We start from the raw sequence: 14,992 nt of genomic DNA on the forward strand, positions 1-14,992 counted from the left end.
CCTCCCCCATTGTTTTTCCGCCGCTCGTTAAAGAAACATGGCGGACGCTCTCCAGAGCCCGGGTAGTGGGTCTGGGGGTCCCGAGCAGGACTCGAGTGGGAGATGTGCGGATTCCGAACCTGTAGTGACCCGCTGGGTTGTGGATTATTACGTGTACCTGGCGCTCAGGGCCTTTCGCGATGGGCGGTGTGAGGATTTCTCTCAGATTCGGGACATCCTGCAGAGTGAGTATCCCCCTAAGTGAGTAGGTCGGGGTTTGTGTGTTTGTTTGTGAGTGTTTGTGTGTGTGTGTTAGTGTGTGTGTGTGTGTGTCCGGGTCGCCCCGCTGTGGACGGTGGAGGGGGCTCGAGGCGGCGGGGCTCGAGAGCGGGGCAGCCGCCGCGCGAGTGCGCGGGAAACGCGACACTTCCGGCTGGACCGCTGGCGCCGCCTGTACAGGAGTTTTTATTATTATTGTCATCATGGGGGGGAACCATAAAGAAATACGTTTTCTAACTGAAACAGTGGAATTTTTGTTGGAAGGTAACGAGGAAACGGTCGTGATGTAGTCATTTTCGTATGGCAAATGTGATTTTGGGACTTGAGAGATGTCCTTGAAGTGATGGTAAGTGATGGCAAACTGCAAAGAGACCTGATACAAATATTCAAAGTCCTTAAAGGCAAATGTCAGTTAGCAGACTTTGACAAGAAAGACCCACTTAAGAACAGGAGGCTCTTACTTACGCAAGGAGGTTTGAGATTTTGGAACAAGCTACAGAAATATGTTGAGGAAGCTGCTTCTCTACCGTCTTTCAAGAATCACCTGGATAGTGTCTTCAGATCCATTAATGGCTTTCTGATGGTCTTGATGGCCCAGGTAGCCTCTTCTCAGTTGTTGCTGTTTTTCAGCTTTTAGTTCTTTCCGATTAATTATAACGTCTGTCTACGTTGTGTGCTGTAATTCCAACTGCATCAGTACTGTACTTTGTCGTCCGCTATACTGTGTGTCCGAGAGACAAGTGCGAGTTTCAGTGTACATGTCCATATGGCAACAAACTCCTTTCCTACTCTGCTCCTAATGACTTGTGCTTGTACACTGCTTGTCATTGCGAATCTTTTCACACACACTCTAGTGGCTATTAAAGTGCAGCAGCAGCAGCAGATCAGGTAGAGACAAGAGAAATTCCGTCACCCTTGGTTAGTAGGGGCATTCAGTAAAGCCAGACCGTGCAAGCGCAGGGTGGAAATTAGGCAGGACACCGGGGGCTAACACCCCTGTCCTTACAGTACCAGATCTCTAATGACAATCTGAAGGACGGTATGTCCTGCAGCACCGTATCCCCGGTCAGCATCTGGTGGCGTCGATGTTTTCGAGATCGGGTCTCGGAAGAGCACCGCCTACAAGCACCGCTCCCGGCACAAGGCGGCTCTGCCTTGTGGATCAGCCGTCCCCGTCCCAGTCTTGCTGAGCTGCGGAGGTGGGGAAGGATCGGGCCGGGGGTGGTAATGCTGACGCTGGTGCCTTCACGCTGTTGTTCCAGACCTGCTCGCCCGGCCCATGGAGGACTCGGGGGACCTGAGCGTGAAGCTGCGCGTCATGCAGTTCCTGTCTCGCATCAGTGACGGAGAGAAGCTGGGTAAGGAAAGGGGTACGGCCTTCGGGTTGTCAGAAGGGTCCTGTCCATTTGTGGTGGCCTTTGCTTTGACCACAGCTGGTAACAACACAGTGTCTGTCTGCTCTGACTTGCATAATACTTTCTCAGGGGCTCCTTTCCTCCAAGTCCTCCAGGTGCTGCATGTTTCCCTAAGGGATTGTGTTATTTTACAGAGTGATCAGGCCAGCACCCTGAGGTCTTTATCTCAGTGGAGTGCCTGTAGCTGGTCTGTGACCCCCGAGGAGTCCTTTCATCAGTGATGGTTAAAATGTTTCAACATCAGCTGCCCAGGGGCAGCTAGAAATGTCACACTGCCCCGCTTGGTGAAATCAGTCCAGTACGATCCATGATTAATAATAACAATAATAATAATAAAAATTGCTTACACTTATATAGCGCTTTTCTGGACACTCCACTCAAAGCGCTTTACAGGTAATGGGGACTCCCCTCCACCACCACCAATGTGCAGCCCCACCTGGATGATGCGACGGCAGCCATAGTGCGCCAGAACGCTCCCCACACACCAGCTCTCAGTGGGGAGGAGAGCAGAGTGATGTAGCCAATTCAGAGACGGGGATTATTAGGATGTCATGATTGGTTAGGGCCAATGGGAAATTTGGCCAGGACGCCGGGGTTACACCCCTACTCTTTTTGAGAAACGCCCTGGGATTTTTAATGACCACAGAGAGTCAGGACCTCGGTTTTACGTCTCATCCAGATTAAAACTAATATGGAATTATCCAACCGTGAAGATGGCATCCGTTTAAACAGCACAAACGATGAAACCCACCGCATTCGTAAGTGCTCCATGGGTACTGCTGAAAGTAGTGTTCGTGCTGCTTTTGTTCTTGAGGTATAGCATTTTTATTTCCTTGGGGGTATGACGTCACTCACGTCTCTCAAGAACAGCGCAGCAGAATCAAACCATTTGTTTCAGCTCGGTCTGTACCGGTTTGTGCCATTGGGGAAATAAACCTCTGAGGTGATTTTGTTCCTGAGACATAGCGAGTTCTGTTTTCGTGAAGCCGCGTGACTGGTGTCACCGTTATAGGAGTGACAAACGCTACTTCCAGCAGCACAAGTGGAGCACTAGCCCACGCGGTGGGTTTCATTGTTTGTGGTGCTTGTCGGGGGGCGGAGGGGGGGCAACTTCACAGAGCTTGGAATTACTTCGGTCCTCTGAGAGCTGTGCATAGCTGTCCCCTGACCTCAGCACTGTCACCCCCCAGACTATGTGTTTGATGCGGACGACTCCACCACTCCTCTGGAGTCTGCTCTGCGCCTGTTGGGCTCCATCAGCGAGGAGGTACAGATTTCGGGGCAGGACCTGGAGCGGATCCAGAAGTCTGTCAGAGAAATGGTAAGACTGGATTAACGAATGTCTTGCCACTTCTGCAGAAACATAAACTCCTAGTGTTTAATAACAAAAAGGAAGTATTCTCCCCATGTGTTGTGTGTGCCTCTGAATTCGGTAGAAGTTGGGTCAGTGAGAAGTGGGTTTTGAAACGTTGTGTGTTTCTGATTGTAGGCAGTGATCATGTGCATTAAACAAAAGGAATACAAAAAGGCCAGTAGCATATTGATGAAGTACTTCCCCAAAGGCCTCAGCAGTAAGGTAAGTCACCTAGTCTGACTGGTCCAGTAATATTTCACACGCAGAGTTGTACAGTGATATGCTCTTTCTACTCATGATGGGCATTTAGTTTACTTAAAGTAATTCTAGATCTGTGCTATGAATGTTAACTGACTGACTCTATATATTAGGCCCTGCATGGGGAACCTGACCAAGATTGCAAGATTTAACAGATTGCCTGTTCCATTTCATGCCTGCTTTGCAAGTAGTAGCAATAAAACTTACGGAACATACAGGGTTAGTACGTAGTATGTCAAGATCCGCTTTCAGATTGGAGCTGGAAAGCAAGAGGGCTGCGGCATTTTGAACCCAAACTTCTGATCCCTGCCAGTTGCACTCGGGTTGTGGTGTTTCCCTAATGAGAGTGCACGTCTGTGTGTGCTCTTCAGAAGGCCCTCTTCCTGAGTCTCGTTCAGCAGAAGGTCAGTGTCCATTCAGCCCTTGACCTGGTGACGTACAACCAGTTCTGCAAGGAAATGTTCCAGTTTGCAGAGGATCTGTTGCCTGACTCCGAACCATTCTTGCACAAGGTGGGTAGAGAGAGGGTTTCGAAACATCAGATGAACCCGTCTATTCCAGAAACAGCCAGGATGGAAGGGTGTGTTTTGTCTGAAGTACTAGTCTGTTTTTAAATTGTAAACATGGAGAACATCAGAATAATTTCATTTGAATTTAATTTTATTAACTATGTAAAACATTTTTACATTAGTCATTTGTATTACAGGGGATTTTGTGCAAAATTGTTTGTTGACATTATTTATTGATGCTGTTATTGATATTACAGACTGCAGAAAAGATCATAGCAACCAGGCAGATGATGGAAGGAAGTGTTTTGAGCCAACAATCTGCAAGGAGAGAGAGTAATCCTGACAGGCCTCAGTCTCCAGCACCAGCACCAGCAGTATCAACTTTTACCAGGTACAGAGATGCATAGGAAATATGAAATTCATTATATCTCTGTGTGCTAGATAGTCATAAGTTTGAAAAGGGACTTCAACCCAGGCTCTAGTTAGGATCACCAGGAAAAGTGGGTGATAGTTTTGCACAGGTGCTTTAGTATCCAGCTAGATATCAGCGGATTTGAGTGAAAGCCAAACGTCGGACCACTTCCCAGACTAAATGTCCAGGTGGTGACCAGCAGCTCCTGTGGGCGTATGTTATATAGAATACATTGGAGGTCAGAAAGGAAGTATGTATAGAGAAAAGCAGAAGTTAAAGTGTGGGTCGCAAGATTTAGATCTGATCTTGAACACTAAAGGACCTTAACTGTATTTCACTTGTACTCACGCAGGTGTCAGGGCTGACTAGTCGTGATTTAAATATTTTAAATTATTTAATCTGTTCAGCCTGTAATACTGCTAGCACCCCCTGTCTTTCACGCTATGAGAGTCATGTGCTGAATAAGTGAACGGATTGAGCAGTCCTCCCAAGACTCTGTGTCTTCTTTTAGGGACCCCCCCTGGACTGTGTTCAGCCGCTCTGTTCTGAAGGCTGCCTTCTGCTCCATGGCTGAGGACCTTCAGGTGGACGTGGAGTTTGAGCAGCTGGAAGAGACTGACCCGGAGCCTCTAATCGTGGACCACAACCCTGTTTCACCTACAAGTGCTGCCTGTCCAAGCAAGGGGCTTTCTAAGGGAGAGAGCCCCTGTCCTGTTCAACACTCTGCCAGTCCCAGTAAAGGATCCATTGTGGAAGAAACCCTCCAGTGTCCCAGAAACTCGGCCATCCCAGAGCCATGCCATCCCGTGCTGCCAGGCAACAGCACGACACGGGCAGCCCATTCCCCTCAGAACTCTGGAACAGGAAGAGGGAGCTCCTGTTCCCCGCGGAGCTCCGACAGCCCCAGGGAGGCGTCCCGAGCCGAATCGCCTGCCCTGACAGAGCTGGGCAAGGTCACGGTGTCCAAACTGGTTATGGAGCGGGACAGCTGCCCGACAGAGGAGGAGTGTGCGGGCGGTCGGCCGGATCCCACGAGTCCCCTCTCGAGCGGCAGCTTGCCTCATCGGAGGCCCCGGCGCAGACCCTCCAAGCCACAGAAAAGGCAAGGCCTGATTATTCCTGCCCGGACCCAGCAGAGTTCTCTGCCTCGGACCCTTCCCTCTGCCTTGCCTTTCGCTTCTCTTGTGGGATGAATCCGCTTTTTTGCGGACGGTTCTGGGTAATTTAAGGATAATGTCTGCTGAGGTTCTAGAAGGACCTCAGCACAGGACAGTTTAACACAAATTAGAAGGGGCTGATGGGGTTTTCCAAACATACTTAACTTCCGAACAAACGTTGTGCATAAACTCCTTGCCTGACATTAGACCCTGTAATATCTGAGTTGTGGAGCTGTATGTGATGTTTCTTTCTCTGGGTCTTGTGCACTGAAAGATGTCTGTTTGATTTGCCCTGTTCATTCTCTAGGTTCTCTCCCGAAAGCGACGAAGACTCATCTGATGTTTCTAGCATATCTTTGGAGACGTCCAGGCATCCTAATATTCGGCACAACGGCCCATCGACCAGAAAAAGGTGAGGCTCAGAATTAGTCTTGGTATTTCTGTTTCATGTGGCAGTGCAAGAGCTTGGTAAATTAGCCCCTTTATTTAGTAAAGACTGCAGAATGTCTTCTTACAGTTTAGAAAATTGCCTGTCCTTTCAAAGACTTAAAATGTCTGGTATTTTGCTTTTAAAGAACAGTATTTTTAAAAGTTGCGCATTAAACAATTTTTACTTTTTTTTTTCTGCAGGTTTAGGATTTATGATGAGATGGAAGAGGAGAAAGTTGGCTGGTCTGATGAAGATTCATTATTCAGTCACAATCAAAAATATGGTAATATATGGTCTTACTTAGGGATCACTTGTTTTACAGAGGAGGGTTACAATAAGCATACAAATAAATGTGTGCTGGACTTTGCTAGTGCTTTTTTTTGTTACCTGGGAAGTGGCATGCATACATTCAATGAATAAGCTGTTTTAACCTAACTTCTTGTCATTAACCTCTGAAGACTTACCCCTTCTGCCATTGGAGCTTCAGCCATGAATATGGTTTGGTGTGTAATGCTCTCCAGTGGGGGATTCATATGGAAAGTGGGGTGTTTTTCTTCAATTTCATGTTCATTGACTTTGTTTTTCTTGATTAGAAACCAGTGGAGGTGTTTCGGATGGGGAGAGTGGCATTGGTCACTGTACCAAGAAGGTAAGGGCTCTTCTTTCTCGTCATGGATCTGGAAGTCCACAGATGGGTTGTTTTATGGCCAGTGTGAGCTACTGACCTTGCAGAGATCGAGCCTAGAGGACTACAAGCAGGGCTTAAACATGCGGAAAATATGGAAAAACACATTGGTCCAATTTATCTACTTCAGTGAAAATAAGTGGTTTCAGTTTTTAATGCTTTCTTGCAGCTTTTACGAGCAAAAAAACAGTATTTGCACTGAAATATACATGTTGCAATTCGCATGTGTCTTCAATTGTCTACATTGATCGTTACAATTAATTATCATAAAACAATTATCACGCCTTAAAGTGATAAACTTTAAAGTGCAAGATCTGTCTGCTTGTTACGCTCCAGGCTGTGTGAGTAACTGGTGTTCTTGGAACACACAGAAGAGCTGAAAGCGGGGCCTACAGGAAGTCCCCATCCACATATGGACCACAAGCACGTGGGGCGGCTGGTCTGGCTGTTATTTCACCCCAACATATTTGTGTTGCAGAAGTGGACCTTGGAGGAGAGCGAGTGGATCAAGGCAGGGGTGCTGAAGTTCGGGGAGGGTAACTGGAAGAAGATCCAGCAGCACTTTCCCTTCAGAGGGCGGACTGCGGTCATGATCAAGGACCGGTGGCGGACCATGAAGAAGCTGAAGATGGTATGAGGCTGGACGGGGGTGAAGCCGTCGTCCCATTTCGTTCGGAGAGATCCGGACTCGCAGTGTCTCCACAGTGTTATTCTGGACAATTTTGTTTTTTAACCAGGAAGAAAATTCACAAAAAATGTGACTGTTTTTCTAGACAACACAACTGAATTTTGAGGTTGTAGTATTTGGACAGTTATGTCTCAGATTTTAAAAATCTAATATGTTCTGACTTTTTTTAATAGAAGGTGACGGTAACACCCTGAAACTTATTAAATGGTTTGCAAATAAGCTCTAGGATGTAGTCTGTGCCAGCTCATTTGTCCTCTTTTCCTCTCCCATGGTTATGCTTTTATTGGAAACGTCTGCACATTGCAATTTAATACATACTGTTTTCTTTTTAACCATTAAGATACACATTTTGCATTCTTCCCTTTCCCTGAGTTCTAGGGACAAGAATATTTCTTGAAGTCAAAGCATTAGTCTTTTTAAGCACTCGAGTGCAGGACAGTCAACATCCAAAAGGTGATGTTTGAAAGTATTTGACTTTTCAAGTCTTATAACTTTTCTATTTTGTAAGTTATCCATACGGTAATTTATCTTTTAACAAAATATTGCTTTAGAGGCAGCAGGCACAGAGCTATAATCTTTGTGAATAGTTATTTTAAGAATGTAAAAACTACAAATCAAACTGATTCTGTATAGTGTATATTTTTCCATCCATTGTAACTTTAAAAAAGATGTTGGATGACATACTGCTTTGAGAAACTTTTGAACACCTATAATGTAATATAAAAAGCTATTTTTGTTGTCCCTTTTTTGTAAAATAATTGAGGTGATTTTTAAATTATATTTCTAGAATTAAAGATATCTCTGTGTTGTGTGAATCAGTGTTTCGGTGCAAAACGTAATTCTTTCACTCATGTACACTTGCACATATAAAGGTTATTGTAATGAGACTTTTATAACACTGGTTGTAATTGAATGGCCCTGTTTATTTTCTTCATAGCATGTAAATATTTTCATCTTGCTATAATTCTGTACCAAGACCGAAAAACACGTACAACAATGCAAAATGTGTTATCCATATTGTTCCTGCTGTCCCAGGCTGTGGAGGCTGTGTTAGTCATACTTAGTATCTCGATGAAGGCTAAGCCTGTATAAAGTTATCAGCAAGACCAGCAAAGTGTAAATACTCTGCAGAGGTAAGCACAGCTGGTGCTGGTCAGTCTAGTGGCTATCTAAAACCCGCCTCGCTTTCAAGATCACTTGTGTGGTGACGCAGGTTTTCCCACATCACACAGTGGCAGCAGGCTCTGCGCTCGAGGGTATTTTTCATGTTTTATGTCGAGAGGGGGCTGGAACGGGGGGGTTGAAAAAGTTAATCATTCCCTGGGTCTTAGTGCACTGTCGGCATTCAGCTGCTGGAGCAGTTGATGGCTGCTTCTCCCGAGACCATGCTGCACTGGGGGGCAGTGTGCTGCTGTGTGATCTTGCTGTTGGTGGGAGGCAGGGGTCAGAAGACGGAGCCCCTGGCCCAGCCTGGGGCTCAGCCCTTGTTTCGGGGTGCAGACCAGTATGATTTTGCCATCGTGGTGCCAGCCTCGGGCTTGGAGTGTGTCTGGCACTTTGCGCACCAGAGTGGAAGATTCTACTTCAGCTATGAGGTAAGAGCTCCTCTTAATCCTGTATCGGTTGTGAAAGTGCTCCAATACGCTTATATCCAAGTTCCAAGTGGAAAATGTAAATGCAATCTATAGGGTGTTATAGGTGGGAGGTGTTCTGATCCTTAATTCTCAAGTAGGCAATTGAACAATTATAAAATTAATTTTTAATTCAAACTTCACTGCGCTAATAGCATCCTACTCTTTAATTTCAGTAGGATGCTGTTTTGCAACTATTGCAAGAACTGAGTATTGCAAATCTTGCAGTACAGTGAACAGTGTAAAGCAGCTGTTAGGAATCGCATATTCAAACACTCTCTCCCATACGCCGCCAGTTCTTTGCAGAACTTACACTGCATGTTACTAGAATGGAATGTGTTGTTCATCCCGTCTGCATGCAGGTTTTTAGCAGTCTGTGATATTCCACTGGGACTCATTTTACAAAGAAAGGGTGAATCAAAAATTTTTGTCTGGATGAACATTTTAGCTCTTCCCCACACAATTACTGCACACCCATCTGAGAAAGTGAATACTAGAAGATGATAGGAGGAATATTTAGGTCGCACTAGAGCCTTGCCTACTGCTGCCATACCTCGAGAGATGTCCAGTCCACCCAGCTGTATCCCATCACAGTCGCAGGCTCTCTCACCCCCCTGACGCCACGGAGACCGGTACGCGCTCCGGCCCGGCGAGCCGGCGTGGCTTGCCTACGGAAACTGCCCAGTGCACATTGGAGTCACACGTGCGGCTGCACGTTTTCCCACTCAAGTCCTTCAGCACACGTGGAGTTTCTTGTCCAATTGTCCTTGCAACACCAGAGATAAGGACAGAAAAGGCTTTGCTTGCGAGGGCAGGTCTTATCTCTCCTCTGCGCTGTACCTGGGGTCTGATTTTCCGCCGCCCTCCATCAGCCCAATCGGCAGCGCTCTGTGCTGGGCTGAGGGCTCGGGGTCAGGAAAGACGCGAACCCAGGGCCGTCACCGTCTGTGTTTGCGTGCAGGTCCAGTGGGTGACGGGCATCGCGCAGGACAGGCACATCTCGGCCACGGTTAACTCACCTCAAGGCTTGCTTGTGGGGACCTCACAGGACGTCAGGGGTCAAATCAACTTCCACACCCAAGAAACCGGTACAGTCTGCCCTGATCTATACTCTTCTTTGTACCGGCTGGACATGTAATGGGCTATTGAAGGGGAAACATTCTGACAGCGTGCAGCTGTTGCAGTGCTTGGTTATCTTGCCTCTTGTGATTAGAGCACTGCAAGGCTATTGTGCTGCAGTCCTTACACACCCAATATACCAGAGCTCGTAGTCTGTAGGCGCACAGATCTCTCTTTCACTACCCAAACAATATGACAAGATATCAAGAGTTACATACTTGGGAATGACCAGGAATCCACATGTGAGCAGTGTGTGATTATTGTATGTCCCTACGGTGGGGTAATGCTTATAAATAAACCACCCCCTGCTTTAGAGTTGTGACACTCATAACTGAATATTACATTTATACCATATCATATCAGTGGTATAAATGGATACAAATCTTAAGTCACGTAGGCAAAAAGATTCAAATTAATATCGTCACTAACTTTATTTTACTCCTGTTAAAAGTAAAAATGCAACAATTACAAAAAATAAGGGGCCAAACACACTCCTTTTATAGTAAAGTACAAATTTTAACCCTTATAGAGGACATTTCCTCTTCGAGTTTAAACAGTGAAACATTACCATATACCCAGATTAGGTGAAGCTTTATATGAATAATTGTACAGGTTTGAAGAAGCCAAATTTCAAAGGAATGACTGGCGTTTTTTGGCTGCAAGAATCTGTCTGACTGGCTGAGATAAACCTCCTTCAGGAACAATGGCCGGGCTTTAGCATCTAAAGGCATAAGGAGTCTGTTCAGAACTGAGACATCATGGGGGTGCAGGAGAAGACAATGCTGTCAACTAGACCAAGACCATATTCTTTTCAAGCACCACTCAGGACTGTTCCCTCCTTCCATCTTCCAACTGCTTCTTCCAATTCAGGGGCGAGGGGGGCCGGAGCCCATCGCCACAAACACTTAGGATCTTATTCTTGTTCAATTCAGGTTTCTACCAGATCTGCCTGAGCAACTTCCATAACCGCTTTGGGAACATGCAGGTCTTCCTCAATTTTGGCGTTTACTATGACGGCTATGAGGAAATGCAGCAGCAGGAAGCCGAGGAGAGGAAGCACCTCAATGACACCCTGGCCGCCATCGAGGTTTGACAGCAACGTTTAGGCACATATATACAGACGGTACCATATGCGGATATTATAACGTAATTACCTGATGTATTATGTAATTATGGAATTGCACCGTGGTAAAAACATGAAGGCCGAGACAGTAAAGCAGAAAATGTTTTAAAATCAGCTGTACATTTGGCTCCTGGGTGAATGTAGCAAAGAGAGCAAAAAAGAACAGGAAATTCTAGTGGCTCCATGAAGGTCTTATACAGGCGCCCAACACCATGTTAATGGCGCTGGGAATGACAGGCTTACACCAGCAATGGGGATGGTATGGAAACAGCCCAAGCCAGGAACTGGTAGTCACCAATAGTTGTGAAACAAAGCGTTATTCAGATACAGCTGCCTGTTTTGTTAATGATCTTGTGCAGAGCTAAGATCATATAGAAGCCGTTTCCCTACAAACGACTCATGCGGTTCATGCTTTTATGCAATAAGTATCTCGCCAGATAGGTCGGGACTGCTTGTTCCAGTTACTTTGTTTGCTTAAAATAGCAGAACTTGCAGTATCCTGTTTTCTGAAGGTTATTCCTCCGGGCGATATCTCAGCTCACCACACTGTGTGGTTCAGGTGTTTCCAGGCCCTCGGGATGAAGACGCTGCTCTGATTTTTCAGGCAGGTGCCACTAAGGTGCAGGGCCAGGTCTTCCACATGTGGAGGTTCTACAACTTCGGCCGCATGCGGAGGGGGGCAGACTACTACCTGCTGCTCTCCAACTCCGCCTACGTGACCTGGTGGTCAGCCGCACAGACTCTGGTCATCGTCACAGCCGGCTACCTGCAGCTCTTCTTCCTCAAGCGCCTGTTCCTCACCAAGAGCACGACCGACACCAACAAGCCACGCTGCTGACGGCCCGGCCTGGCCCATCCTCCAGCCGGCCCCTGAGGCTGAAACCCAGCTCGGCAGGACCGCCAGAACCGGACGGGGCGGTTCACAACCAGACGTACCGAACTGTCATCACCCGCCGCAGGCGGCTGTATCAACCCCACCCAATTATTCCTACAAAAATGTGTCTGTTTGTTGGAATAAAAAAATAAATAAAAAGTTGCACTCTGTTGTGTTTATTTCCAGGTTTCACATTTTAGGCCTTCAGTGTGAAATCCTTCCAGAAAGAAAGCGTAAAGGGCTAAACTGGGTCCTGGAAACTGGAGCTTCATACATCAGCACTGCGGCAGGACCCACCTGTCAGGTCCCTGGAACCACACCAATCAGTCCGCGTGTCAACGGTTTTTTAAAAGACACTAAGATTTACAAAAATGATTTATTCACGTTCCCACACGACTTGCAGGATTTTGTCAATCGCCGGAAGCCGTCTCCATTATCAAGAGTGTGAGCGCGCCGTGGGCTTTCACCAGCACTCGGGAGGAAGGCAGTCCGACTCCGAGGCCGTGGTACTACTGTCCCTCTCCCGAGCCTCACCCTTCCCAGCCCCCGGGTGTCGGCTGGAGGTCGCCAGTCATTTATGTGAGTGTGTCCTCCTTCCTCACGTACTCTCCGATGTCGGCCTGGTGGAACACGACGATGGCCATGGGGTCCATCCGCCGACACTCCTGCGTGGATTTCGCTGCCACGCCGAACCCCTGCCGAGAGACCGCAGCCGCTGGCGTGAGGGCCGAACGGGCACCGTGCCGGGTGCACGTGCCCAACCCAGCAGGGTTTTACTGTTTGTAAAGAGCACTGGGATAAAGAAAAACCCCTCTACCCCTCTTTCAAAAACACGTCTGCTTCTTCTCTAGCTCTGAGGTTGTGGTTCAGATATTTCTACTATTTAATCTGTTGTCAGGTCATTGCCTCCCTCCACAAATGTCTTTATTGTATGATCTTTCCAATTGGTTCTAGGCAAGATCCATTATCATCTCAGTGCACACTATTTCAGATGCACTTCACCATAGTAGTAACAAAAAGTGACAAAAGGATTTTACAGCCTCTTCTCATTTGGTATATATCCATTCAACTCTTTTCTAACTGTTCTATCCAGGATAGCCTGAGCCTATCCCTGCAAGCAACAGCCACAAGGCAGGATACACTCTGGATGGGACGCCAGCTCATCCAGTACATTTCCATTACAGGATCATTATTATTGTATATTATAAAAGAATATTCAGGTTTTCAAAGAGAGCACTAAAAAGTAGGTATGTAAACTAGAATGTCTTCTGCCTAATAGTTAAAATCACTGCTCACCAAAGGCACATCTGCCATGGAGTACACCACTACCCCCTGGTACCGCTCCGTGTTCTCCGTGATCCGGCCCAGACCCGACTTCAGAATGTGGTTCCCATACAGGAAGGACTGCTCGGCTCCAGGCTTCACCCACACCTTGAACTGAACAGACAGGGAATCCACATCAGAGACCTTCCCACACAGGAGGGGACCCACTTCATTCACCAGGGAATCACAGTCTCCCCCTTGGCAGTTGCACAGCAGATCCAATGGAGAAGAGTAGATCACAGACAACTGAACCTGCTTCCTTGTGTTCATCCCAGAGTCCGCTGGACAGAGGTCTGGAAACACTTGTTTCATGCTCCCTCAACTGCTTGGCAGCAGATTAGGAGCTTCTGAGTCATTTCAAATCTAGAAAGCGTGTCTGTGACAAGCTTGAGTCTCACAGCAGCGGGAGTTTGGGATAATAATAATAATAATAATAATTGCTTACACTTATATAGCGCTTTTCTGGACACTCCACTCAAAGCGCTTTACAGGTAATGGGGTCTCCCCTCCACCACCACCAATGTGCAGCATCCACCTGGATGATGCGACGGCAGCCATAGTGCGCCAGAACGCTCACCAAACATCAGCTATTAGTGGGGAGGAGAGCAGAGAGTAATGAAGCCAATTCATAGATGGGGATTATTAGGAGGCCATGATTGGTTAAGGCCAATGGGAAATTTGGCCAGGACGCCGGGGTTACACCCCTACTCTTTTCGAGAAACGCCCTGGGATTTTTAACGACCACAGAGAGTCAGGACCTCAGTTTTACGTCTCATCCGAAGGACGGCACCTGTTTACAGTATAGTGTTTACAGTACAGTATAGGATAAAATCTCTTTAGTTTTACATGACCTCACCTTGGCATAGGGAGCGAGGAAGTCCAGAGCCGTTATGTGCAGACGGAACTTCTGCGTTTTGGTGAACTTTCCAAAACACGTTCCCAGAGACACCAACTTATCCCGGGAGATATTAGTGGCCAGTTTAAGGATTTTTTCACTATAAAAAAGAACAATAAATCAGATCCAGGACACAGTCAAAAACGGCACTTTCCTTATGTTATTATACTACGTAGATAGACTATACAGGTCACATTCTTGTAATTATCTAACGCAATTAGACGATTGAGAACGGAGTGGCTTGACAAATGAAGAGGCGACCTCTTGTGGGCAGAGACAACTAGGAGTCTTACCGACAGATCACACAACACCACAATGTACAAAATCGCATATGTACAAAACACAGGAAAGTAACCTTAATGCCTTGCAGTAATCTTATTGTCTTACCTTACGTAATAAACACGGTCGTTTTGCAGTCTGAAGCAGTATATTCCATCTGGGCGATCCACCAGAAGCTTAATGTTCTCTCCAATACTGTAGGACGAAAAACCATTAATTGTAATGCCACACACATAAAGATAGGTCGTACTTTTGTCTTACCATACTGTAGTATTACCTAAATAAATTCTAACCACCCTTAACAGCAAATTATCAACTACTTTTCTCGGCAACATATTAGCTGAATGAAAACGAAAATTCTAAAGACCTTAAATGTAATTCTTATTTTTGTAAATCCAACTTACTATTTGGAAAGTTTCTCAAACAAAACCTTCGTTTCGTCGTCTGTCAGTGGTCTCATTTTGTAATGCAACCGTTAATTTATTTATTTTTTTCCTCAAGAACCCCACACTCGCGACACAACACACAACGTGGGTCAACTCAACCGGAAACAGGAAGCAGCGACTCAGCGAGGGGAGCACG

At 46.5% G+C, this 14,992-nt stretch overlaps 3 protein-coding genes across 6 annotated transcripts; 2 read left to right on the top strand and 1 right to left on the bottom strand.

Moving 5' to 3' along the window:
• The first annotated feature begins 1 nt into the window (after nucleotide 1).
• On the top strand, nucleotides 2-7,964 carry terf2 (telomeric repeat binding factor 2). Of its 3 annotated transcripts, none has more exons than XM_088614327.1 (11): nucleotides 2-224; nucleotides 1,521-1,616; nucleotides 2,864-2,994; nucleotides 3,163-3,249; nucleotides 3,657-3,797; nucleotides 4,052-4,185; nucleotides 4,718-5,308; nucleotides 5,671-5,775; nucleotides 5,994-6,076; nucleotides 6,387-6,442; nucleotides 6,957-7,964. In XM_088614327.1, the coding sequence occupies exons 1-11, from the start codon at nucleotides 38-40 to the stop codon at nucleotides 7,113-7,115; spliced, it is 1,770 nt and encodes a 589-aa protein (XP_088470453.1). In that variant the 5' UTR covers nucleotides 2-37; the 3' UTR covers nucleotides 7,116-7,964. The 3 variants fall into 3 exon arrangements, with proteins under 3 accessions (XP_088470453.1, XP_088470455.1, XP_088470456.1); XM_088614329.1 differs by lacking the exon at nucleotides 2-224 and adding an exon at nucleotides 342-522; XM_088614330.1 differs by lacking the exon at nucleotides 2-224 and adding an exon at nucleotides 586-604.
• Nucleotides 7,965-8,384: 420 nt separating this feature from the next.
• tmed6 (transmembrane p24 trafficking protein 6) lies at nucleotides 8,385-12,075 on the top strand. Of its 2 annotated transcripts, none has more exons than XM_088614345.1 (4): nucleotides 8,385-8,761; nucleotides 9,759-9,885; nucleotides 10,849-11,003; nucleotides 11,599-12,075. In XM_088614345.1, the coding sequence occupies exons 1-4, from the start codon at nucleotides 8,531-8,533 to the stop codon at nucleotides 11,875-11,877; spliced, it is 792 nt and encodes a 263-aa protein (XP_088470471.1). In that variant the 5' UTR covers nucleotides 8,385-8,530; the 3' UTR covers nucleotides 11,878-12,075. The 2 variants fall into 2 exon arrangements, with proteins under 2 accessions (XP_088470471.1, XP_088470470.1); XM_088614344.1 differs by having other exon boundaries at nucleotides 8,394-8,761; nucleotides 11,644-12,075.
• Nucleotides 12,074-14,978, bottom strand: nip7 (NIP7 nucleolar pre-rRNA processing protein). Its single transcript, XM_088614348.1, has 5 exons — nucleotides 14,815-14,978; nucleotides 14,519-14,605; nucleotides 14,093-14,231; nucleotides 13,210-13,350; nucleotides 12,074-12,608 (listed from the first exon to the last, which is right to left on the bottom strand). Exons 1-5 carry the CDS (start codon nucleotides 14,868-14,870, stop codon nucleotides 12,489-12,491), a joined length of 543 nt encoding a protein of 180 aa, XP_088470474.1. The 5' UTR covers nucleotides 14,871-14,978; the 3' UTR covers nucleotides 12,074-12,488.
• Nucleotides 14,979-14,992: the final 14 nt, after the last annotated feature.

Source organism: Lepisosteus platostomus, chromosome 20 (assembly GCF_059453375.1).
Source record: "Lepisosteus platostomus isolate fLepPlt1 chromosome 20, fLepPlt1.hap1, whole genome shotgun sequence".
Lineage (NCBI taxonomy): Eukaryota > Metazoa > Chordata > Actinopteri > Semionotiformes > Lepisosteidae > Lepisosteus > Lepisosteus platostomus.

Coding starts and splice junctions, on each gene's coding strand:
- terf2 (XM_088614327.1), top strand. CDS start 38: ATGGCGGACGCTCTCCAGAGCCCGGGTAGTGGGTCTGGGGGTCCCGAG. Junction 3,798..4,051: donor CCGAACCATTCTTGCACAAG/GTGGGTAGAGAG, acceptor TTGATATTACAG/ACTGCAGAAAAGATCATAGC. Junction 4,186..4,717: donor GCAGTATCAACTTTTACCAG/GTACAGAGATGC, acceptor GTCTTCTTTTAG/GGACCCCCCCTGGACTGTGT.
- tmed6 (XM_088614345.1), top strand. CDS start 8,531: ATGGCTGCTTCTCCCGAGACCATGCTGCACTGGGGGGCAGTGTGCTGC. Junction 9,886..10,848: donor CTTCCACACCCAAGAAACCG/GTACAGTCTGCC, acceptor TGTTCAATTCAG/GTTTCTACCAGATCTGCCTG. Junction 11,004..11,598: donor ACACCCTGGCCGCCATCGAG/GTTTGACAGCAA, acceptor TGTGTGGTTCAG/GTGTTTCCAGGCCCTCGGGA.
- nip7 (XM_088614348.1), bottom strand. CDS start 14,870: ATGAGACCACTGACAGACGACGAAACGAAGGTTTTGTTTGAGAAACTT. Junction 14,606..14,814: donor TTTGAGAAACTTTCCAAATA/GTAAGTTGGATT, acceptor TTCGTCCTACAG/TATTGGAGAGAACATTAAGC. Junction 14,232..14,518: donor GACCGTGTTTATTACGTAAG/GTAAGACAATAA, acceptor TCTTTTTTATAG/TGAAAAAATCCTTAAACTGG.